The sequence below is a fragment of the Telmatherina bonti genome, assembly GCF_933228915.1.
Source record: "Telmatherina bonti genome assembly, chromosome: 19".
Classification (NCBI taxonomy): Eukaryota; Metazoa; Chordata; class Actinopteri; order Atheriniformes; family Telmatherinidae; genus Telmatherina; species Telmatherina bonti.
Window position 1 is genome coordinate 21,666,295 of NC_136617.1, and position 24,772 is coordinate 21,691,066.

A 24,772-nucleotide genomic window follows, 5' to 3' on the forward strand; every position below is an offset into this window, starting at 1 on the left:
ACAGCGAACTTCCTCTTGAAACACATAACTTTAGCTTTGTTTACTGAACTCTGCTTGCCCTCAGGAGTATTTCATTGCTAGCCTATGAGCTATACCTGCCTTATCCACCGCTTGTTTTCGACACATAAAGCGCATTTGTAAAATACAAGCGTCCTTAAATGCCTCTATTAAATGTCAGGGTTGTTAGGCTGATATTCGCCATACGCGCACCTTCTTCTGGGCTGTCCCCCCAGTGCGCGTGAAGTGCGTTCCCCGTGCCTTCCGGAGGATCCGCGCGCTCGCTTCTTTTCTCACTTGGCCAACGCAGTAGTGCGCAACTTTGCTCTCGCGCCTCTGCTCACCCGACAGTTCACCGACTCCAGGAATTCCCTGGTGTTCAGACGGCTTGTGTGTCAGGTAGGTCTTCACTCTGTTGCTTTTTAAGTTCATTATTACTTTAATGTCATGATGGGAAGGAAAAGAAGAGAGCAGCTTGTGTGTAAGCATCCTGGAAGCTCTACCTGTAAAAATGTAGGGATAAGGGTCATAACTATTTTTCATCCAGGAGTTAAAGCAATTTTACTCAAAGTTGTCACTGTAAAAGTGTATGTGAACATGATATACATATACATACACACATATATATGTATTTATGTATGTAATTATGTATTTATGTATGTAATTATGTATGTGTGTGTGTGTGTGTGTGTATATATATATATATATATATACATATATATATATATATATATATATATATGTGTGTGTGTGTGTGTGTGTGTGTGTGTGTGTGTGTGTGTGTATGTATGTATGTATGTATATATATATATGAATGTATGTGTGTGTGTCTGTATGTAAAATGTGTCTTCAGCACCCCATCACATGATCTATATGTAATTCCTCTCCTCAATTAGAGCAATTCTACTAATTCAGGTTTTTTGTGTGACTTGTGTAATGCTGTGTCCATTAGAAACGGGAAGGGAAGTTTAATATCAGCCAAGCTGATTAAGTGCCTTTATAGTCTACTAGTACTTCTACTCTTTAGTGGCAGTATACCACAGAGGAGGATGTTTAGAAACAAGTTGAAATTGCAATATTGAAATAGTGGAAATTACCAGAGAAGTTGCTCGTAACTCATTTAAAGTGATATTTTTTTCCCATCAGACATGAGTCAGGTTGAAGACAACCAGATGGACGAAGCTGAAATGATGGAATATTTTTCTGTTTCGGAAGTTCCAAGTAGTAAAAAAAAGTTTTTTATTTGCAAACACAGCAGCCTGGATGTGGGTTTTATCTTCACATTTTTAATGGATAAATTTATCAAACTGTTACTCAGGATTTCAGTATGTGAAACATTCCTGCAGTAAGTGTAACTGATTTATTTGGCAGTGTGCCTACAGGAAGCCACCTTGAGGAAAAGGCCTGGTTGCCTGTTTCCTTAACATACCCATCTATCAGAGGTGTTTCTCTGGCTCTAACATGGTCTGATTAGGGCAGCCTATGTCCCTTTTTCATGGTAGGCAATTTTCTGCAATCAACCTACAGTTTTATTCCTTAGCATAAATAAGTTCAGTGTGTGGATGTGGATTTTTTTAAATTTGGATCAGGGGACAGCGGTTTGTGGGAAAACCGTGATTAGCCTGTCCAAGGCCGGACTCCATCACTTCCTGTTTCTTTACGAGGTCAGTTCCTGTCTTTTGCCTCTGGGCAAGGCAGGAAGGAAGGGGGCGTGGATACCGTTTCTAAGGGAGGTATGGGGGGGGGGGGGGGGGGGGGGGGGGGGGTTGGGGTTGGGGTTGGAAATGAGCATTTCCATCATCAAACAGTTTTCCTACTGAGCAGCTGAGGACTATGACAGCTAAATTTTCACCCAGGGCCGAACCTGCTCCTCTTGAAGCACCTGAGTGTAGACTAGTGAGGAAAGCACAGTCTCTTGTTGGGTCTTTAGAAAAAGTCCTTGATCATTTTGATGAAAAAAAAAAACCAAACAAAAAAAAAAAAACAAGCATGACCACACTCTGGAAATATTAGGCACACAGGCGCATTTTTATAACAATCCAGGTAGCTCTAGTATACAGTATCTAAAGGATACTATGACATCATGTGGAAACAGGACATCCCGATGGCCAAGACGCCTTACTTTTCCACTGCTCCCTTCCAGCTCTCTCTCCTTTTTGAGTGTACATGTAAACTCAAAGTGTGTGCTGTGTGTGTGTGTGTGTGTGTGTGTGTGTGTGTGTGTGTGTGTGTGAGGCTTCAGTGACAGCTTGCTTCCCATTGTCCTATCATTCCTACCCCACTCACACTCTGCATCCTGTTGAATTTCCTGCTCATGAGGCAGTTAGTGAGAAAAAGCAGTGAGAGTTCAAAAGGAAAGAACAGACATGGGGAAGTGGAGGTAAAAAGTAAGCTTACCACTTTGCACAGGACCTGTGTAAAATCATCTAAACACTACAGATTTGAAAGTTTATGTGTGTTGATGCAGTGAACTTTCCTACTGGGAGCAGCTTATCTTCAGCCCACTGTGCAGGAAAGGGTGTGTCATTTGGATTTCGATGTTTGTGAGTGTGATGATGGTGATGTTATTGTGATTTTATAGAATACGCTGCGTGGACACAGCTGGTGCTTTTTAGGTCAAAATTTATTTGCTTCCTTATATTGTTCAGAATGAACAAATGCTGTCATAAAAAGTTGTGCAGCAGTGGAAAATAACAGCTCTAAAGACCCATTTGAGGACAATTTTCTTGTGACACTTTTAGGTAAAGAGGGGATGTAAATGGAGGTAGTAGTAGGGGAACTTGTCTGGGGTATGACCAGCTGTCAGATGTGCTAAAACAAACTTTATATTACTATTCTTTGCAACCATTTGTCATCCAAGTTTCCCAGGACTAATCACTGTGTGATCCAGATATTTATAAAAACTGCACGTTTTCTGCATGGACCTCGCCGGCTCTCAGATTGTTACCTTGGCTAAATTCGCAACACCAGGAAGCAGTTGGAGAGAAAAATAACATTTAAAATAAGTAGCTAAACACTAGGCTTACAGTTATTAGCATTTCTCAAATCATCAGTGCTTTAAAAAAAATTCTTGCATTTTGTTCAGGCTCAATCACCCGTGTCATTTGTTCCCCTGGATTCAGATAGTGCTTAGACCCTTTCTCTTTCTGAAGCCCGTTGGGTGATTATGCCCTGTGATGGACCGGCAACCAGTGTAACCCACCTCTTGTCTGGTTAATACTGGGACAGGCTCTAGCCACAACCTTTTTATTGGACTAGGCAGTATGGAAACTGAATGACTGAATGGATGACTACCATTTTTGTCTGGACTGAAGAACCAAAAATTGAAACTTTTTGTGCTAAACAAAACACCAGAGCTGTCAAACTGCCTGCTTCCAATACCACCCCCACCTTAAAGCATGGTAGTGGCAGCATCCTCCTGTGAAATAACCTGGAGGGAATGTTGATTGCAGCTGAATACAGACAGACCATTGAACTGGACCTCAACTGTCAGAACAACGGTAATCTGAACCATACAGCAAATACAGGACTTGCTTTGAGACTCGTACCAAACCTGAAAAATTGTCTATGTATAGAAAAGTAGCAGGTCATTGATGGTATGAACTGTCCACAACAGGATGACAAAGGAAATTCTACAGAATGCTAAAAGTTTCTTCGTATTTCCTGAGATATAAACAGTTCAAAATATACGATTGCAGCTCATACTGAATGCTACTTTAAAATGATCAAAACCTTTTTCTCCGTTTTGCTATTTTGACATTTCGCTTAAGTTGCCACTTACAAAATTTATTATAATAAAAATAAATAAATAACTATGCAGTTAAACAAGCTTTCCGGTTCAGGTCCAGAAAGAGGTGTGAATCACAGTGACTGCATTAAGAGATAACGCTTAAAATTCTGCACCCTTTTTACAAAGTCCAGGGATGGGCATGCTAGTTTGAGCATTTTCTTTGGTAGAGAGTATTTCTATTGAAATAATTTAAAGATGAAACACTTTCTTCAAAGTAAGTGTGAGTATGGATATTTGGATGAAACAACAGTGAAAATGTCACATGTCAAAAAAGATGTGAACACTTTGATGTTGCAGATATATCAGCCCACCAACTTGAACATGCTGTAAAAAGGCCTGCTGTTACAATCAGACTCATCACAAACCAACACAGCACCTCTCACCTCACAAGAGGAAGCAGCTTCTGTCTCGCAGAGTATTATAATTATTTCTTTACATTTGCCATCTGCTATAAAATGTACTGACAGTCAGCGGACTGGGCTGGGGATATAATAATTCCTGTATTTGGACTGCTTTGGTTTTATTTACCTGCTTCTGATCAACCTGATTATTGAGCCCTAGCTGTTAGAGATCAGAGCTTCTGTGTGCAGGGAGGAAGACGAGACAAGAGCAGGAATATCTGCTCAACAGGAACCTAATCGAGAACAATGAATGGTACGGCTGCTTTGTAAACACTTTTTATTGTGTGTGTGTGTGTGTGTGTGTGTGAGAGATAGAGAAATAGAGAGCGTATCTCTGATATTGTGATATTGTATAATCCCTCATTCTGGTGATCTACCCCTCCTGGAGAAATGAAAAAAAGGAACTGAAAAAAAGTAGAGTAGAGATAAGGATAGAGGAGAAGAGACTTCTGTAATGCCCTCTGCCAGTTCTCCTTTCTGCTGATTATCAGACAGAGAAAGAAGTAAGTAATTGATAGGAGGATAAATGAAAATGAAAGGCTGTTTCTGAACAGGTGTGTGGACAGAGTAAAGAACAGCAGACAAAGAAAAAGTGTTTATGGGTCTCCTGCTGCTTTATATACGTGTGTGTGGATGGACTCGGTCCTCAGTTTCCAGGAAAAGAGGGGAGCCGTCAGAGGGGTGGACAGGAAACTCTTACAGGGCTAACTTCCTGTAGCTCTCATGATGGCCAGCCTGATAATGAATGAATGTGTGTGTTGATTCCTTGCATGCAGAACCTTTGTATATTTTGCTGCAAGTGAGCAACACACTTCCCTGGATGTAGCTTATAATAGCTTTTGTGCCATGAAGGAATTTTAAGGACTTTGTGCAGATGGAACAAACCTGATGCTGCTTCATGGTGGCTCTATTGGGTTTTGTTTAAATGATAAAAGTCAATTACTTTTTTTGTTCTTCCTTCGCTGCCATAGCTGGTATTGTTCTCCTTCTGTGTGACTTCCCCTGCATTCTTCAGTAGGTGGGGTGACCCTAGCCAGGAGTTTCGTCTGTCTGAAAGGTTGCAGGTTAGAATCCCAAGACCTCTCTTCATGCAGCCATCAGATTATTACCAACATTGTAACAGTGTACTGCAAGAAATCCAAAGGAAATGTAAAGGTCAAGGTTGTCACTGAATGGAAACCCTGATGGTTTTTGTTGGGAGCAGCAGTTTGTGTCGCTGTTTGATTAAACTGAATTATTCTGAGAAGTGTTTCTAATACTTTTTCCAACATTTGATAATCTAGGGGTGTTGATTAAATATCATAGCTTCCTACCTGACCACAGGGTTTATGGCCACTAAATGTATCGTTGAGAGTTAAATTATTTTTACCTTGTCAGGTTTCTGATGCCTGTTTCTTATCATGACAAAATGTAACCTCTGGTGACATGTTCTGGCAGGAAATAGTTCATGTTTTGAGGGTTTTCTGAGTGTCAAAAAAAGATTTCACTCATGTCGTAGAAAACATCTCAAAACTATGTAATATTTAAAATAAAAAGTTAGACTTTATTTTATGTTTACATTTCAATTCCCTTATAGAAGTACCTTTACGGGTCATAAACCAACAATTTTACATGTAAGACGTAGTTCAGGAAATAGCTCACTAACCCAGCTGGTGTGATCTCATCTCAGGATTATCTCAAACTTTAATATGCAATTTAATTCTTATTCGTTTTTTTTTATTATTATTATTTAGTTGGGTTTTTTTTTAGAAGTTTATTTGTCTATGACATTTTAGTGATTGGTCAGAAATGGGTAAGTTTGAAGCAGCTCATTTGTTGTTTGTGACATGTTAAATTTGCCTCTAACTGGGTATTTTCAAAGAGATGCATGTAATTCCATTAAATTCAATTCAGCTTTATTTGTATAGCTCCACTTCACAACAATGTTGTCACAGGGCACTTTATATACACATCATTTCAAGCCAATTCATACATAGTCTATAATAGAAACCAACTCATTGCATCAAATCATGACATCGATCCAATCATGCACGAGGCGACAGTGGGAAGGAAAAAACTCCCCTTTAACAGGAAGAAAACCTCTGGCCGAACCCGGCTCAGGGAGGGCAGCCATCTGCCTCGACTGGTTGGGGTGGAGAGGACAGGAAAGACAGATCAACACGTACAACTGCACTTATTCAGGAAGACCTGCGGAAAAAGGAGAAATAAGTTAGAGACGGCAATACTGTCATATATTTATACATTAATATTTTAGAGAAATAGAGCGAGGTACTTCTTAGTGCATCAGGTAACATCCCCATTGCTACATAAGTAATGGTTGACTAGACTACCCATAACTATAAGAGCAAAGAGCATAACCTGGACAGTTGGGTCCTGTACATGCAGACTCCAACTCAGGAGATGCTCATATCCTAACTATAAGAATCATGGAAAAGGAAGGTTTTCAACTCGATCTTAAAGGTGTGGAGGGAGTCTGCCTCCCGAACCCATGGTGGGAGCTGGTTCCATAAGAGAGGAGCCTGATAGCTAAACTTCCTCCCATATGTTGTTGTAATATTTGCTATCAAATGAAAAGAAGTTTAAGGCAAATTAGCAGAAATGTTCTCTTTGAGTAAAAAAAAACCAAAAAAAAAAACCTTCCTTTGACTTGTACTTTTGGTTTTGTGCATGTATAAGCTAAACCTTACGTGGGAAAAAAAAAACATAAAAGAGCCCCTTTATAGTGACTATTAGTAAAATATTTAAAGCATTTTTCATGTTCTTTTTTTTTTTTAAATGTTTGAAATGAATAAATTACGGATTCCTAGTGAAAAAAACAAAAACAAACTATGTTGAAAAGAAAAGGATTTTTTTTCAATGAGTTCTAGTTAGCAGTAAAGTATTAAACAGGTTTGCACCAACTTTGACTTGACTACAACAGAATTTTGTAGTCAAGTATTGATGGATGCTCTGATAATGTCACACAAAATTCATTTTCCTGAACACGTCTGCTGCTCACAAAAGCTCATGTCGTTGACTTTTTGTACGCAATTAAAATGTTTGGCAAGTTTAACTTTATGTTATTTCCTCTTGACGTTGGCTCGAGTTTTTGCTTTGTCAAAACACATTCTGCTGAAACAATGCAGTTTGCTCAAAACTGGAAGTCAGAATTGCATACATGCGTGCACACTGACACAATGAGTTTTGTGAAACACATTACACACTTGGAAAGATAGTCACTTTGTGTCAGTTATTGTTGTCTAATGACATTTAAATACAGGTCTATTTCACCACAAACTCAAACGCCCACATGTGCACAGGCAAGTTCCCAGATACACACATGCAAACAGCTGTTGACCAGAGAACAACCGAGTACCCCCATCTCGAAACTGCAAAGCAAAAAGGGAAGTGGCTAACCTCAGATCTTTCTCTCTGTCTTTTCATATCTCAGACTGTCTGTCTTTTTTCTAACTTCTGTCTTCTTGCATCTACCTTCATGAGTCTATTTATTCACACTTTACTGCACTTGAGCCTTTCTCTCAAGTTCTCCACCACATTTTCCCTCTCCCGTTCTCTGCCACTCATCCCCTCTTTGCCCTGCTCTCTCATTCCAGCCCCTGTCACTCACCTCCTCCATCTCTTTTCCAGCGGCGATGGTGATTGACAGATGATCTGACAGAGGAAGACATCAGGTGAGAAAAAGTTAACTTCTCCTTCCCCCTCTACCTCCTCCTTTCTTCTTCCTTCTCTTCCTCATCCTCCTCTTTCTTTCTTAGAGGAAGTTAAGATTTTTTAGGTTTCTGACTTCTCGCTCCACAGTTCTCAGTTTTTTCTTAACCCGTCTGCTGTTAGTGTGTTGCTTTCACTTTCTTCTTGCTGAAGTTGGCAAGTTAGTCGACGGTGTAGAAACAATATGAAAGTTGTATATATTTTCTATGATGTATGACATTATGCAGCATTATTAATCTTTATTAATAATGAAAGATGCACAGTGGTGTTGTGGTTAGCGCTGTGGCCTGACAAGCAGAACTTTGCTGGTCTGAGCCGGAAAGGTTTGAACAGTGGCCTTTCTGTGTGGCGTTTCCATGTTCTACCTGTGTATGGGTGGGTTCTCATCAGGTGCTCCTGCATCCATCACCGTCCAGATACATGCATGTTAATTAATCACTCTAAATTCTCCCTAGCAGTGAGTGTGAGCATGTATTGTTGTTTATACCTATAATTGCTAAGATTGGCTCCAACCCTGAATTGGACTAAATGGTATAGCAAATGAATCAATAAATCAATAATCTACTTACAGGGACGTTTAGAAAGAAATTATTTATAAAAGAGATCAAATAAACTGTCTGCTTTTACAGACGCCGTCTCTGTGCTGGTTATTATGGGGTGTGTCTGTTGCAAGCAGAAGAAGTCTGCCAAATCACTAGCAGCACCATCAACTACAGGAGATGGTACAGATTTGTCTCCTAGCAACACAGATGGAGGGTCATCCACAGGCTTCTCTCAGGGCCGCTACTGTCCTGACCCCACTCAGACGATCCCGGACTTCAACAAGGGCTTCCCGCCCAGCACCGTCTTCCCTAACACTGGCATGCACCAGCGGCCGGGAGGCATAACAAGTATGCACGTGTGTGTGTGTGTGTGTGTGTGTTGTATTACATATATACTACAAGTCCATACAAACAAATGATGTTTTCTATAGATGACAATGGATCAAATTTAACCCATTCAGTATTAATCTTGGCTTCTGTTTTGCAATATATGTTTTCATGTGAAGACCGTTGCTTTAAAGCAGGAACAGCCTTGGATAATAATCCCTGTTGTGTTTTTGTGCAGGCGGTGGAGTCACTCTCTTTATAGCTTTGTATGACTACGATGCTCGCACTGAAGATGACCTCACCTTCCAGAAAGGAGAGAAATTCCAAATCATCAACAACACGTGAGCATAAAAAACAAGGAAGCAGTTTTATTTTGACTAGAAGTGTTTGGAGATGATGCCGTAAAAAAACAAAACAAAACAAAAAAAAAGCTTCTCTGTAGTATCTGAAAATGTTCCCTACAATGTGACAGCTGTGCAAATGTCTGTGATCTGAGCTAAATAGGTTAAATGAAATCAGTTCTCTCTTCCTAATGGTTAATATTTTTTAATACATTAGATTTCACAGAGTGCAATTAAATGCCACCCATTAACAACTGTCAGAGGCTTTCACTGCTGCAGGCAGTGTTGACAAGCTTTGGTTATTGAAAAACATTTTGTCTGACTCTGGAAATCTAAAATCAATTTATATGGCGTTTGCAATTAGTTTAGAAGTTAACAGAGAAGCGAAGACTTACGTTTGAGTTTGCACAACTCAGGTTCACATTAGTTGTTTTGTTCCTCTTTCTGGGTTAGACTTGCTCTGTTCTTCTGTTTTACATTGATGAAATTGTTACATACCCTTTTCCCATAAATGCTTGTGTATTTTCTAATTATTTTTAATTTCCACAGAGAGGGTGACTGGTGGGAAGCTCGCTCTTTGGATACTGGCAACTCAGGTTACATCCCCTCTAACTATGTGGCTCCAGTTGACTCCATACAAGCTGAGGAGTGAGTGTGTGCACAAGACATGCAAGTTCATACACATTCAAACAGCTTTGTTCGCTGCTTTCTAAGCGTATACCTTATGATGTTCCAAGTGATTGACATGCAGTCTGAAGGCAGAGGTCAAATGATGTGTGTTGTTGCTGCTGTGACCCGAGTGTTGTTATCATGGTGACAGGTGGTATTTTGGGAAGATGGGGAGAAAGGATGCGGAGAGACAGTTGCTGGGTCACGGCAACCAGAGGGGAACGTTCCTTATTCGAGAGAGTGAAACCACAAAGGGTGAGACAACAACACATTCAAATGCATACATCATAATCTTTAACCTATAAAAAGCCTTAAACCCTCACCCCTCTGCTATTCTGAGCTTTTTATTTTTTTGTCCTCACTTTCCTCTCGATGTTTCACCTCCTTACAGGTGCCTACTCTCTTTCCATCCGTGACTGGGACGACAACAAGGGAGATCATGTCAAGCATTATAAGATTCGTAAATTAGACAACGGTGGCTACTACATCACCACCAGATCACAGTTTGAAACTGTACAGCAGCTGGTAGATCACTACACAGGTAACACAAATTATTCCTGTCTTTTTGCTTCTGCGTGTCCATCAAGCTGCAATGCTTCTGCCTCTGTGACTTTAAGGCTAAAATTAGCTTTATTTGTGCATCTGGTACAGTTTCTTTGTCATTAAATTGTCCACAGATGTGGAACAATTTTGCTGACAATATAAGAAAATAAAAAGTGGAAACGAATTTCTGAACACTAATAAATGAATACATTAGTTATACTTTTTCCTCTTTTGCACATCCTCTTTGTTTCTCTTTTGTTCTTCTTTTTGCCTTTGTGATAATGCTGCTCTGTGTATGCTTTGGTCAAGTTTTTATTCGTTGTTAGTTCTGTTAGTTTTGATACAATTTCCTTAAAAGCTTAACCAGGGACAAGGTTCCCCTGTAACCATACTTTTAGACATTTACCTTACCAAATATATTCTAAATGAATAAATTAACTGACACAGTAAATGATTGAAATCTAATTCTTTTGCAACATTGCCTGTTGCACAGATAAGCAACTGAATTTAGCCCTGTGGTGCTTGTACAATACTTCCTTCCTTCCACACCTAAGACCTGCTGTTTAACACAGTTTTTCTTTTCATTTCTACTTATACCATTTATACTTTTAGCGATTCTACTTTCATATGACAAACCACTTGACTTTACGGGTTTAGATTTTATATTAACAACTATACGTTGCTGCAGATTACAGTGTTCTGTGTTTGTTAAAAGGTGACTCTCCTTGTCAGTCAGCTGCAACTTAAAGCTGATTTCATGTCAGTACATCAACAGCGACGATCTTATGAAGTAACATATCAAAAGTGCAAATGTATGCCTCATGAGTGCTTTCATGTTTGATACTATTTTATTTTACACTTAACAAATGCTTGATCAAGTAAGAGAACCAGCAGCCATTAATAACTTTAAACTTTATTCAGTGAATGTGATGCAACACCTCCCACTGCCATTGCTCTCTGACAGTATAAATCTGCCCCCTGGTGGTTTGTGCTTTGATAAGAAGACTGTGCAGTATGTGATAATCAAAAGCAAATTTGGCAGTGTTCATTATATCACTTAGCTTTTTTAGTGCAACATCCCTGTTTTAATACTGTGCCTCCATATAATGTTGCAAAGTATGTTTAAGCAAGTAGTGTTTCTGTATGTTTGCTTTGTCTGTCGCACATAAGGAACCTGTCTTGTTCTTTCTTTATCTCTGCTCTTGCTGTTTTCTTGTCTGTTTGTCTCCCCAACTCTCTCTCAGAGAGAGCGGCGGGGCTGTGCTGCCGTTTGATTGGCAGCTGTAAGCGAGGCATGCCTAAGCTGGCTGACTTATCAGTGAAGACCAAGGATATGTGGGAGATTCCCCGTGAATCTCTCCAGCTGATTAAGAAACTGGGCAACGGCCAGTTTGGAGAAGTCTGGATGGGTAGGATGGGTGTGGGCTGTGTTTAAAGGGGGAGGAGGGCGATAATAGCAGAAGCACACTTGAATAATAATTTTAAAAAAAATCTATACATTAAAGCTGCCGATTCATGTTTGAGGTTGAAGAACATCTTTTAAACATTCCTGGTATGAAGCGCTAGTGTGTATGTCATAGTAGTGACTAGTATTTCTAGCATCAAGTGCATACAGGTACATCACACAGACAGGAAAAACACCAAACTGCAGCGACTTGTGTAAATTTTCTAAGATGAATGCATGAAAAATAAAAATGCAGGTGAGAAGAATCGGCAGCTGTTAATTGATAAAAACGAATCAATGTTTCACATCCAGGTATGCTGAGTTGCTCCCTTCCTCCCCCATGATTGCATGTGCATGTTTCATCATCTCACATCACCTTTTGTCACCCTTCCCATCTCTTCTTCTTCTTCTATCCATCAACACTGCATCCTTTCCTTCCATTCTCCATTCTTGCATTCACCCACTTTTCTAATTATTCACCATCATCTCCACCCTTTCTGGCACATGCTTCCTCCTCCTCCTCCTCTCAGGAAGTAATGACGGGCTGTGTTATTACCTGACAAAGCCCTGCCTCAACTCCACCCCTCTCACCATGGGTCTTGGGCGGGATGCCTGGGAAGTACCGAGGGAAACACTGTCAATGCAAAGGAAGCTGGGACAGGGCTGCTTCGGGGACGTGTGGATGGGTGAGAACCTCTGACACCCTCTACAGGCACAGAGAGGAAAAGTGTCCATGTAGCAACGATTATTGATAGTGCTCAGAGTCTGGGTGTGGATTTCCTTTTGTGTCGGTTCATGTTAGCAAAATTGTTTTTCCAAATAGATCACATATTGGCTGATATTCCCACAGGATGTTTTTTTGCAGTTACACCTGCGATCCATTTCTGTCAAAGCCATTACACTTTTTTGCTGAGTGTGTTGGATTTCTGAGCCTGTCCATGTAAGTCAGGTGCTGCCGGTGTTGATGTAAGAAAGCCAGAAATTCTCCCTTTCTCCCTCCTTGGCTCCCTGTTTCGGCACATCAGCCTGTCACATCATGCATGTTCTCCAAAATAACAATCATGTGCATGCACCAGAAATTTACCACATGTAGTGATCTGCTGAAACACCTTATGTTTATCTGTAATAAATGTATTTCTGTTTCTACATATACTCTATAAACACTAATGTACCATCAAAGCATCTATTGCTTTCACTAGGACAGAAAAATTAGTGCATATACCTGGATGCACATGAAGCCTTTGCATGTGTGTCTGTGTTCTGTGCGTGCATTAACATCCTCTTGTCTGTATGCCAGGCATGTGGAACGGCACCACCAAGGTAGCAGTGAAGACTCTGAAGCCGGGAACCATGTCCCCCGAGGCCTTCCTGGAGGAGGCTCAGATCATGAAGAGACTCCGGCACGACAAGTTGGTGCAGCTTTATGCCGTAGTGTCTGAGGAGCCCATCTACATAATCACTGAGTTCATGAGCCAAGGTATCAGGCTGAGCAAACTGTCACCACTCTGACGTACTGTAGGTTTGAACTGCTGCTATTGCAGCAGGTGGGGGGGGGGGGGGGGGGGGGGGGGGGGGGGGGGGGCTGTTCACACCAAAGTTTTCAAGTCAACTTTTGTATATCACAAAACTAAAAATCCAGTTATACTTATCAAAATGATTAATTATTTGATTAATTATTTACTGAAAATATTCAAATTTTTTAAAAACATTATTACATTATAGATGTGAAAATATTTAAATACACAGTCAACTTTTACTATTGATCTAAGTGCAGTAGTTCATGAGAGTATAATCCTCCCAGAGACAGTGTATCTTGAATAAAATCTTTCTAAGTGAATAAAGTAAATCTCTCCATTTCACCTGAATTTGGACCTGCTTAAAATTTTTTCTCATGATTTCTTTTTCTCTCATCGCTGCTGGTCGTAACTTTTATTCAGCTCTTGAAATTACATGTTTCAAACATCTGACACGGTATCAAACAAACAGAGAAAAAAGAAAAAAGCCACCAGTGAAGGCATTTAGTCAATAAATGAAAAACCTTAGTAGAAGATTTATTGATCACTGAAGCGTAATGCAATGTGGAGGACAAAGTTAAAACTCTCACGTCCCTGTTGGACAAAGCACTCAGTACCTGCCAATCCCTGGGATTGTCTCTGGTTCTCCGAGTGTGACATTTGAGCGTAACGCGGAGATGGAGGATGACGGGGCAAAATGTTGCCTCAGCATTTATATAAACCAGAAAAGACTCAAACTGTAATCGAAATGTGCTTCTTCAAGTAGAAATTTACTAACATGTAATCTAAATGTATTAAAAAGGCATGATGTACGGTGTCATATTAAACAGAATATGTTAAAAAACTTGCACCTCTTTCTTCCTAACTTCTTTTCGCTTCTTTTCTTTGCCCACAAGCGGAGTATACACTCTTATCTTCATAAGTAGGCGGTCCATTGAGCTCCACATTTGCAAAGTCTGTATATAGTGAAGAAAGACTTGTTTTTATTCATTTATTTTATTTTTATTTATTAAATAAATAAAAAGATGTGAATATTCAACAAGTAGGATTCGCAGTAATTATATACTGCTGTTGCTCACCACAGCTCGTCTCATAATGACAGTTCTACTTTGTTGATTTCAGGAAGTTTGCTGGACTTCCTAAAAGATGGAGAGGGACAAAGCTTGAAGCTGCCTCAGTTGGTGGACATGGCAGCCCAGGTGAGTTAAAGACAAACACCCTGATAAAAAGAAAAGAAGGCTTTTACACCATTGCAAGATCAGAGCTGTTTTTATTTCTCTTGTTGTGCAGATTGCAGCTGGAATGGCATACATTGAGCGGATGAACTACATTCATCGTGACCTGCGAGCAGCCAACATCCTTGTTGGGGACAATCTGGTCTGCAAAATTGCTGACTTTGGCCTGGCCAGGCTCATTGAGGACAATGAATACACAGCCAGACAAGGTAGCAGGCTGTCATATTAAGTGTGGGTGTGTGTTTATGTGGGAATGAGCCAGAGGAGAGCCACACTTTCTCAGTGCTATTTTTAAAAGTGTCTGCTTTAGCCTTCATGACTGCATTTTTATAGATAACCTATCCTAATTATATGGTTATGTTTTTTTCCTTGTGTTACCATGGTTTCAGGGGCAAAATTCCCCATTAAGTGGACGGCTCCAGAAGCTGCACTCTATGGGCGCTTTACCATCAAGTCAGATGTCTGGAGCTTTGGCATCCTATTAACTGAGCTCATCACTAAGGGACGAGTTCCCTACCCAGGTATAAGATGTTATTTGCAATCGCTCTCATGCAGGAACAGGTTTATTATCAATGGCAATAAAAGGCTCCAGGATTAGTTGTGTGATCCACAGTCTTTGAGATCTTGAGGGGTGACTTGATGGAATGGATGGTTTTGATACATAATGCTGTCGATCAATCAATGACATACCTACCCTGTTCAACAATGGATCGAGATTAAATGGAAAAAAAATACGGAAAAGAAGGAGTAACAGTTTTTTGAGTACTTTCCACCCTACTGAGAAAATTAGCATGCAAAATCTGCAGTTTCAAAAGTCAGCTTTCCGTCTTTTACCCTATATTTTAGTAAAAACAATTAATCATTATACTCTTTCATGCAGGTCTTTTGCTGTTTTGCTTTTCAAAGGTATTATGCCTTTAAGGCTCCATTAGTGCTTCATAATAGTTTTTGTAAAAGATATGTCATGTTGAAACGCCAAAAGTGCACATGAGAAAGAGTCAAGCACAGGTGTTTGCAGGAATTCTGGATTCAATTCAATTCAATTCAATTCAACTTTATTTATATAGCGTCAAATCACGGCAATGCCATCTCAAGACGCTTTACAGACAGAGGGGAAAACATAATGAAGGCCAATTCATAATAGCCTATATAAGGAAACCAACAGATATTTTATCCTGCCTTTTTCACATTGTTATTATTTTGATAGTGTATAGGAACTTTTTTCTTCTTTCTGTATGTGTTTAATTGACCCTCCTCCCTTCTTCATCCCTTCAGGCATGAACAACCGTGAGGTGCTAGAGCAGGTGGAGAGGGGCTACCGGATGCCCTGTGCCCCTGGCTGCCCGGCCTCCCTCCATGAACTGATGCTGCAGTGCTGGAGGCGGGAACCTGATGAAAGGCACACCTTTGAGTACCTCCAGTCCTTTCTGGAGGATTACTTCACCGCCACAGAGCCGCAATATCAACCTGGAGAAAACCTGTGACCGCACGTGTCGGACAACATCAAGCTTTGAATGGGCAGGGAATTACCTACAAATGCAGTGGCGGGCAGCCCATTAACAGCACATGCCTATAATGTATTTGATCCTTTACGAGATACACACTCGCCCATACTCTTTTAAAGATACATATCATTGACTTGTTTCAGTGTCTAAAGACAGCTCCCCTTCTCTGTCACTGAAAACTGCAGCCTGCTCCGAACAGATCAGTTTAACCATGTTGAGGATTTGGAGCTCCCCTGGTTAGACCTTGCAGAAATGTTGCTTTACTCTGTAACCATGACAACAAGGAACTGAAAGAAGATGTAGATGGTTGTGATGGGGTGGGAGGTGGGGGGGGGGGGGGGGGAATCCAGTGGGTACATGATCTGTTCAGCTGCCATATTTGTTCAGGTCTTTTGATTTCTCTTTCTGCAAAGAACAGTTTTAGTATTTTGCTTGAGATAATATCTTGATACAGAAAGGATCACATAAGCAACAGGTTTCCATCATAAAAACACCCTTTAACGATCGGCAGAGAATCTCATGGACCTGGGTTGGAACTAACTAGATTATGTACAGATACAGGCAATCATGTTTAAGATTTCTTCTTCTGCATTAGGTCTGTTTTACACCTTTATTGTTGCATTTAGATTAAGAGAATGGCTGGTAAAAGATGTCTGTCAATCCTCCTTGACTTGACTTTAATCATGTTAACAATTATTGCCTTCAATGCAAAAAGTCCAAGGTGTGGTAAGGATTTGCTTTACATGTCTGATATTTTCTATGACAATTTTGTATGAATTATCTCTTTTGTTGTTCTAATTTAACTCAGATATACCAGAAAGTTGCAAACAATTCTATATCTAATTAACTTGTACAAGTTTTAATTAGTTGGGAAGGTGGGGGTGAGATGACATACACAAAGAAGAGACATCTATAACACAGACTGTGGAGGGTTATAAATGAATGTTTTTTTAATCTTTTTTTTTTTTTTTTTTGCCAAGAATGTAACCATGTTGCCATCCCCCTTGTTATGTTATTGCAATAAAGGTCAGATATCTTTTTAAAGATACAACATGTGTATTTTTTGTGCATTTCACGTCAATTCATCCTAAATTTCTGGTTGCTGTTGATAAGCAAAAAATACAGTTGCCAAAACTTCATACATTTATTTAAACTCAGAACCTGAGGAAAAGCATTTAAGTATTTTGAGGATATATTTTAGGAAATGTACTTATACTGCATGAAGCACCATTTGGAAGATTAAAGTACCATCAGGTGTTTTCCTGACTGGTATGCAACTGACAGACATAAATATGAGAATACAATTCTGGAGCCAGTGGGGATCCCCATATCCAGAATCTGGGACCTCATCCTCTGGGATAACAGCATTCCCTCTGTCAGATCCCGGAGGAGACTACCTCTTGGAGAGGATTGAAAAGCCTGCCACAAGTCCGATCCTTAACCAAACTGTACGCTTGTGGTATATTTTTTCTTAGTCTTTTGTTTAATTATTGTATGTGTTTTATCATTCTCATGTGTTCTCTGATGTTTCTCAGAGGGAGCCCTTTGTGCCGGATGTCATGTTGGACATGACTGCAGGGGCCCCTTTCATATCATTGTGTTTTGACCAGTGCCCTTGTTGGTGCCCTTGTCGCTGTGGTCTGGTCGACTCCTGGTGCAGACTGCTCCTCTGATAGTGTTTCCTTACTGGACTCCTCTGTGCTCAGCAACATATTACTGTGATGATTAAGATGGATGTTGGAAATAGGTGTGATGTGTGTGTGTGTGTGTGTGTGTGTGTGTGTGGGAGTATACTTTTTAGTGCTTTTTAATCTGTAAAGCACTTTGTACTGCATTTTATTGTATGAAAAGTGTTTTATAAACAAAGTTTAATTTGATTTGATGATAATTTCAGTGACCAACACAATCATACTGGTTGACCTTCAAAAACGTCTAACTGGGGAATAAAAGGTAATGCAACCGCACAACCCTCCACCATTAGCTGTTTAATGAGTTCATCCTGATATTTTTAAAAGATGGAAAACATTTCTCTTCATTGGAAAGAGGGTCTAAAATAGAAAAGTGACTAAGTAACTATCCTGCACATGCTTTGCATCCTACACCAGACCTACCGCGTTCTGACTCCAGAAAACTTCACTTCCCATGGTTCCTGATGTTTAAAGTGAAGCCAGCTACGGGTACCCGGATGGCTTTGACAGTCAGGCACGTTGTAAAGGCACAGTGGAGAACGGTGCGCACGAGAGACAGAGAGCTGGAATTGCAGAGGCAGAGACGCACGGGCGCACTGTCGATTTTCGCCTCCCGCATACTGGGGAGTCCCGTGTCTGTCACCAAAACCAGAGCTCAGGACTTGCGTGCGGTTGTGTCAGCATCTTTACCAAGAAGAAGACAGTGCTGAAACCTCCACACTACCTATTCTTTTTTGTTAAATTCTTCCTTTTTGTTTTTTTTTTGTGTTTTTTTCCTTTCTCTCTTTCACATATTTGCGGGTGCAGATATTGATGTGAGCGGGAGGAGCGTTTTTTCCGTTGAGCCGCTGGAGACGGTGGCGCGCGGCAGGAGGAGACAGCGTTTACATTGATGTGGGAGGACAATCTCCTTCCGACACGGGGAGTTCAGATGAAGGGGAAGCGCTGCTCGCTGGCGGCTGCAGCCGTCAAAGCAACGGCTCCGTGACCCGGACGGGAAGAGGAGCCAGCACCGCGGAGAACAGCGAGCTTTGACACCGCATCAGCTCCAGCAGCGCGAGCCCACAGACTCTCCGTCCCTTTGGTGAGTGTGCGTGTGGCGTTTTTAACGTAGAAAATACACAATAAAACGTAGTGTCCACTCAGCCAGCTGTGCTGCGCACATCTGGTTACGCTTCTTGTTGGAGTATTTTTTTTCTTTCTTTTTCTTACACGATTCTTGTTGGTGCCGTTCCAGGACGCATGCTGCATGGGTACAGCTCGAGCTGCTGGGTCATCTTGGCTTTAACTGGAGGCATGCAGCGTGAGTCGTTACATATAAAATAATTATATTCAAATACACATAGGCGCACGCGCGCAGTGTAGTTGAATGTGCACGCAGTGAACCCTGTATACCCCCCACCTGTTTTTTTTTTTTTTTTTGTATTTTATTTATTTATTTTTTTTCATTTATCATATCTTCCCCATTAGCCTCATTATCACTTAATACACACATTGTAGGCAGGGCAACAGTGTACAGTAGCTCCCCAGGTACTCCCACACTGCTGGCACACATAAACAGTCACACACAGCCTCCCCTTGTTTATTTCATTTTTCAGTAGGTTTTTATCCGTACCTGAGTTTGTGGAGACATTTCTGATACATGTCGGTGAGATGTAGCAGATGTTTAACCATGGACTCCTGTTAGTGGACAGGTGTTTGTTTTACATATAAACAGGACTCACATCCAGCTCTCTGGTTTTCCTTCGTGGCAGCCCTCCTGAGTTAGGCAGGACACAGCAGCAGCAGCACATCCTGCAGTGGCAACAGAGCCAGTTGTGTTGGAGGCAAGGCACACTCATGGTGGTGATTATCTGCTCATGTCTGTGGTTAATGGGGGGGTGTGGAGGGGAGGGGTGAGGGGGGGGGGAGCAAAGGAAAGAAAGTGCAGAGAAATTGAAAGAGAAGAGAGGGATGAGAGAAGTCAATGTCAGTGTCTTGGCAGTGACAGTTGGTTATTTAAGGGCCCCTCAGCGATGTGCTCAGGCTGCCCTAGTGCAGGTGCTGTTAGTATGCAGAGTGGTGCTCTGTCTGTCTGTCTGTCTGTCTGTCTCTCTGTCTCTCTCTCTCTCTCTCGCACAGTCTCATGTTCTCAGTTGCTGGTTGAAGACTGAGTTCTTATTGGCAGGTCCACTTGGACATAATTAATAATTTCAACACTGTGAATGCTGGAATGAAAAGGAAATGGCCTTACCTTGGCATTCAGCCGCTGTCTGTCAGACTTGTCTTGAGTGTGTTGCTGTGTGTGGGTGTCTGTGTGAGCGTGTGAGTGTGTGTGTGTGTGTGATACAGAGAATGTGAACATATAACAGCTTAGGCCTATTGTGCTTCCTACCTGTGCGAGCGGGGCTAGTTGTCATAGCAACGGCCTTGTAGCTCCGTTGATGTTCCTCCTGTCCTCATTGGCAGGGTCAGCACACCTAACACACCACATCTCATCTCAGATCTGTGTGTTTGCGTATGTGTGTGCATGCACATGTGTGCTTTGCCAAGAGTGTGCATTTATGCTGTAGAAGTACCTTTTGTTTGCACCTTGCTGCAGTTCGTAGGCGTGCACAGGCAAGTCAGAGTGTGTGCGTGTGACTGTGGGTACGCATGTGTATGTGTTGCAGTGTCACAAAGATACACCCTGCTGATATGACAGTCGACAGCTCAACCAATCACCTGCTCTCTCTTTCTGCCTATCAGCATGTGAGGTTGCCATAGTCAGACGCCCTCTTGATATGGACGTTGTCATGGAGATGGTGAAGACAGAATGGACACACATTCATCTATAGGCATGCACACACACAAATTCACATGCACAATTGAATGGTACAGTAGATTTATCGACTGCCATTGATTTCTTGTCACTTTGGGGAAGTTTTGAGTTACGTTCAGGGTAATGCAACCTGTTGACTGATTGGATTAATTTCTTAGTGCATCACTTCTGGGTTTTCAATGCAAACCAAAAAGAGCATCAGCATCCCAACTCTGGAAGGACACAGATCTATTCAAATGGTAATTCACCTGAAAAATCTCAAGATCCCCCCCCACCCCTGCAACTTCAGAGGTAATTTTTTTCTGGAAGGGGTGGGGTTACAGATTTTATTTGAACATCAGCCAAAGATCATTCTCACATTTGAACTCCTCGCGAGACACCCTGTCATTCAGGAAAAGAGAATTCACGCCTCTGTTGTATGTTGAGAATGAGTCATTATTACTCGGGGCTTGAAATTCCTCCAAAACACACAGGAAATTGATTTTAGGATGCAATTTTACATTCACGACTCTTCACAGTCGCAAAATTTGGCTGAATACAGCTGTCTTCAAAGTGTACTTAGAGCTGTCGGCAGAGAGCTGCGAGAAAACAGCAAGGATCCTGTATGCTGTTAAAAAACAACCAACAAACAACTTTACAAACCTCATATATATTTTAAAGTCACTGGACATTTTCTGTCATATTTTTACTGCTTTCAATATTTTTTATTTTTTATTATTCAACAAGCTACTTCTGCCAAAGATAATTAGTTATTATTTTGTCCTGGGGGGTGAAGGGTCCTGTCTTTTATCACTCCTATTAATCTAAACCTCACCTGAAGTGAAAAAGCTTTTGCCACAGGCAGGTAAATGTGGTTCATCTCCCACACATGCTCGCACACACACACACACACACTTATATATCCACATAGACACACTCACACACACACACGTACAGATGCACCCACACACACAGCAGCCATTTAGCATTAGTGTAAGCAGTGTTTGTATGCTCCATTCTGTCACCTCCCACACGATACATTCATAAAACGGCTCCTCCGCGCCAAAGGCAGTGACTCAAAAGAAGACGTCTCCCCCTCTCTCTCTCTTTCCTCTCTTTCTCTCTCTCGCCTCCTTCACTCTTTTAACCCCTCTGCCCCCATCTATCAGTCCTTTTTGTCAGTCCCTTCCTCAGCGCCTTTCCCACCCCACTCCATGCTCCTCTCCTTTCCTTTGATATGTCCTTTTTCACCTACCTCCTCATTCTCCTTGCCCCCCCACCCCCACCCCCCCCCCCCACTCGTCCTCCCCGCACCCCCTCAGCAAGGCTGGTTGCAGCCAGTTTGAGTCTGACAGTGGAGAGGAAGCTTCAACCTCTCACCTCTGGAGGATGGAGGGAAGCAGGTAGAGAGGGGATGACGGAGGGTGGTGGGATGGATGGATGGATGGAAGGGGATGGAGAGAGGTGGCGGCTGCAAGAGGCGAGGGAGAGGTCAAAGAACAGGAGGGATTTGTGGAGGAAAAGGGAGGGGGAAGAGACGGAGAGTGAGGACAGAGGGGTCAGGAAGGAGAAGGAGTGATAAATGAAGACAGAGTAGAGAGGTAGAGGGACAAGGAGGGAGAAATGCGAGAGAGGAGGCGAAGGAGAGAAAGACAGAGTGTGAAGCTGCTGTGTACCTCCCTAACAAGCTGGACAGAATCAGCTCAATTATTAAAGAGGAGCGAGAGATGGGGAAAACACGCAGACACACACACACAAAAACACACAAAGGCATCTCTTCTCAGCGCCTGGTACTCAATACGCACCAGCTTTCTCTGACGCACGCTAATTTAAAGATCATTGCACTTTACAGAGCGTTGGATTTTTATGTTTCTCAAATCTCATGTGTTTTGAGTTTTTTATGATGTTGTCTGAATATTCATGTGTCTGGATGTGTATGTGTTTGAAAACAAACGCACACACAGACACACCAATTTGACTTCATTACAGACTTCTACGTTCCAGAGCCAACTTTTATGTCCCACCACCGTGGCTTCAGTGTCATCCCATCAATATGAGGAGATAATCAGAGCACAGAGGGGTCTGTCTATAAATTCCTTATGTGAATATAGTTTTCACTCGCTTCCATCCACCCCCCCCCCCCCCCCCCCCCGCCTCCTCATCCTCTTCCTCTCTTGCCCGTTCCACCCTTGTTTCTAGTTCTCTTTCTACTTTCCCTTTTCCCTCCTTCTCTGAGGAAGTGTATGCCCCCAAGGGACGAAGAGATTCGCTACCTTCCAGGAGAGAAAGAGATTGTGTGTCTGTGTGTGCGTTCCAGGATGATGTGTGTGTGTGTGTGTGAGAGAGAGTGTGTGAGAACACACACTTCCAGAGATGGAAAGCGAGTGAAAGCAGGAGGCTGTGGAGGGGGAGGAGAGAGAAAGAGATAAGAGAGAAAGACAGAGAGTAGTTGGGGAGAGGAGGGAAGATGGATGAATGCACTGCGCACCGTGAGTGTGTGAGAGAAAGAGAGAGGGAGATGGTAAAGAGCTGCAGGTAGACAGAGAGGGACTGAGGGGTTTCTTATCCTCTCAGTAAAAGTCATAATTTCTCTGAGCGTGCATGTGTGTGTGTGTGTGTGTGTGTGTGTGTGTGTGTGTGTGTGTGTGTGTGTGCATTCTTCATTGTGTTTGTGTCTGTACATGTTGCCTCGCTCAGGCTCGGGGCCAAGAGCCAGAGAGGTACAGCAGTGTGGTGCTGGTGTGTAACGTGAACAGAACGTTTGTGCTTTCTCCAGAGGTGTGTATGCTGAGACTGTGGATGATGAGTTGTCAGTACCTACAGTTGGAATGTTCACAAGGCGGCCATTGTTGTTCAAACAGCCAGCAGCCTTCTGCTTGGCAACGGGCGCTGCTGCAGCGTCTCCCACAGCAACTGTGGAACAGGAGTATGGAGGGAGGAGGAGGAGGAGTCAGGAAGTCAGGGCCGCAGCACAGAGGCCCCTCTCCAACACACTGGCCTCAAGGTCTGAGTGTGTGTCGGGGTCCAAGCATCTGGTTTGTGTGTCTTCTGTGTGTGAGGTAGAGATGCGTGACTGCAATTGTGTGTTGTGTGTGTGCTTTTTTTAAGTGTGCCTGTTATCAGCATGACTGGAGTGTGTCAGTGTGAGCGTGCACGCTTTGTTTGTACGTGCACCTGTGTGAATTGGAGTCGTTGGTGTCAACCTCCTGTATTTGCATGTGTTTCGGAGTGTTTCCTGACACATAACTGCATGTTTTTTTCTGCATGCACATGTGCACGCCCCTGTTCCCAGCTGGCGTGGTTGGTCACATGACCTGAAAGAGGGGCGGCCGTCAGCAACAACCAGGAAAACGCCTGCAGGAGAGTAGGGGGGAAAGGAGGGAGAGTGTCAGGCTGAGTTGAAGCGGTAGAAGTGGTGTAGGGAAGTGGAGGTATGTGTTGTGGGAGAGAAAGTGGGGGTGGGAGGTGAAGGGGGTGCTGGAGATGAGAGGAGGAGCAGTGAGGAAGACAAGTAGGGGGAGTGGGATGAGGAAGGAAGAGGGACAGGGTATTACAGTCCTCCTCATCTTAGAATAACTGCAGCTTGTAGGTTCCTGTGAAACAACGGGAGTGAGACAGGCATATAGTGAGACAGGCGGATGGGACCGTGGAGGTCCTGATTTGTTGTCTCGTGTTTTGAGCTACTTCTCGAGTCCCCTGTGTGCACCCTTGGCTGGGCTGCCACTGATTCTGGTCTGTGTGAAGTGTGTTTAGATGTGTGTCTGAATATCTGTCTGCCTCTTTGTTTGTCTGCACATATGGTTTATGTGTTGATCTCTTTTCATTTATATTCTTTGTGTGCGTGTTTGCTGCACACGCACGCACCTGTTCTTGGCAGGAGACACACCACACTGATGATGGAGATCATTAGGAATTTCCTGCAGCTGGGGAGGTGGTGGTAGTTTTCTTAGGGGTGGGGGCAGCAGGGTGGGTGGGATGTGAGTGGGTGAGAAGGAGAGGAGAGGTCAGAGTGAAGGAGAGTGTGAGTGGAGGGGGAGAAGGTCTGTGTGTAAGTGTGTTAGTGTGACTGTCTGTGTTTCGCTGAAGTGTGGAGCTGCCGCTCACTAAAGCCAAATGTGCGATGCGCCAGCATTTCTGTCACGGCTCCCTTTGCTACACCTAAACCACCTCAACCTCTCAAACAGTGTATGGCTGTTGATGAGAAGAAGATTTAAAAACTTTGCAGAGACTGTTTGCACCTTTTTTTGTTTGATTCTATTTTTTTTCTCAATATGGGTGTGAAAAAAATC

General features: G+C 42.3%; 1 protein-coding gene across 2 annotated transcripts; it reads left to right on the plus strand.

The window, feature by feature from the left end:
• The first annotated feature begins 299 nt into the window (after positions 1-299).
• Positions 300-16,314, plus strand: yrk (Yes-related kinase). Of its 2 annotated transcripts, none has more exons than XM_079258321.1 (13): positions 300-396; positions 7,782-7,859; positions 8,526-8,786; positions 9,004-9,106; positions 9,656-9,754; positions 9,927-10,030; positions 10,167-10,316; positions 11,563-11,727; positions 13,060-13,239; positions 14,399-14,475; positions 14,567-14,720; positions 14,901-15,032; positions 15,787-16,314. In XM_079258321.1, exons 3-13 carry the CDS (start codon positions 8,549-8,551, stop codon positions 15,993-15,995), a joined length of 1,611 nt encoding a protein of 536 aa, XP_079114447.1. In that variant the 5' UTR covers positions 300-396; positions 7,782-7,859; positions 8,526-8,548; the 3' UTR covers positions 15,996-16,314. The 2 variants fall into 2 exon arrangements, with proteins under 2 accessions (XP_079114447.1, XP_079114448.1); XM_079258322.1 differs by lacking the exon at positions 11,563-11,727 and adding an exon at positions 12,293-12,448.
• The last annotated feature ends 8,458 nt before the right edge of the window (positions 16,315-24,772 follow it).

Excerpts from the sequence above, each read along its gene's own strand:
- yrk (XM_079258321.1), top strand. The coding sequence starts at position 8,549 with ATGGGGTGTGTCTGTTGCAAGCAGAAGAAGTCTGCCAAATCACTAGCA. Across the intron at positions 10,317-11,562 it reads GCTGGTAGATCACTACACAG|AGAGAGCGGCGGGGCTGTGC; the intron begins GTAACACAAATT and ends ACTCTCTCTCAG. Across the intron at positions 11,728-13,059 it reads GTTTGGAGAAGTCTGGATGG|GCATGTGGAACGGCACCACC; the intron begins GTAGGATGGGTG and ends TCTGTATGCCAG.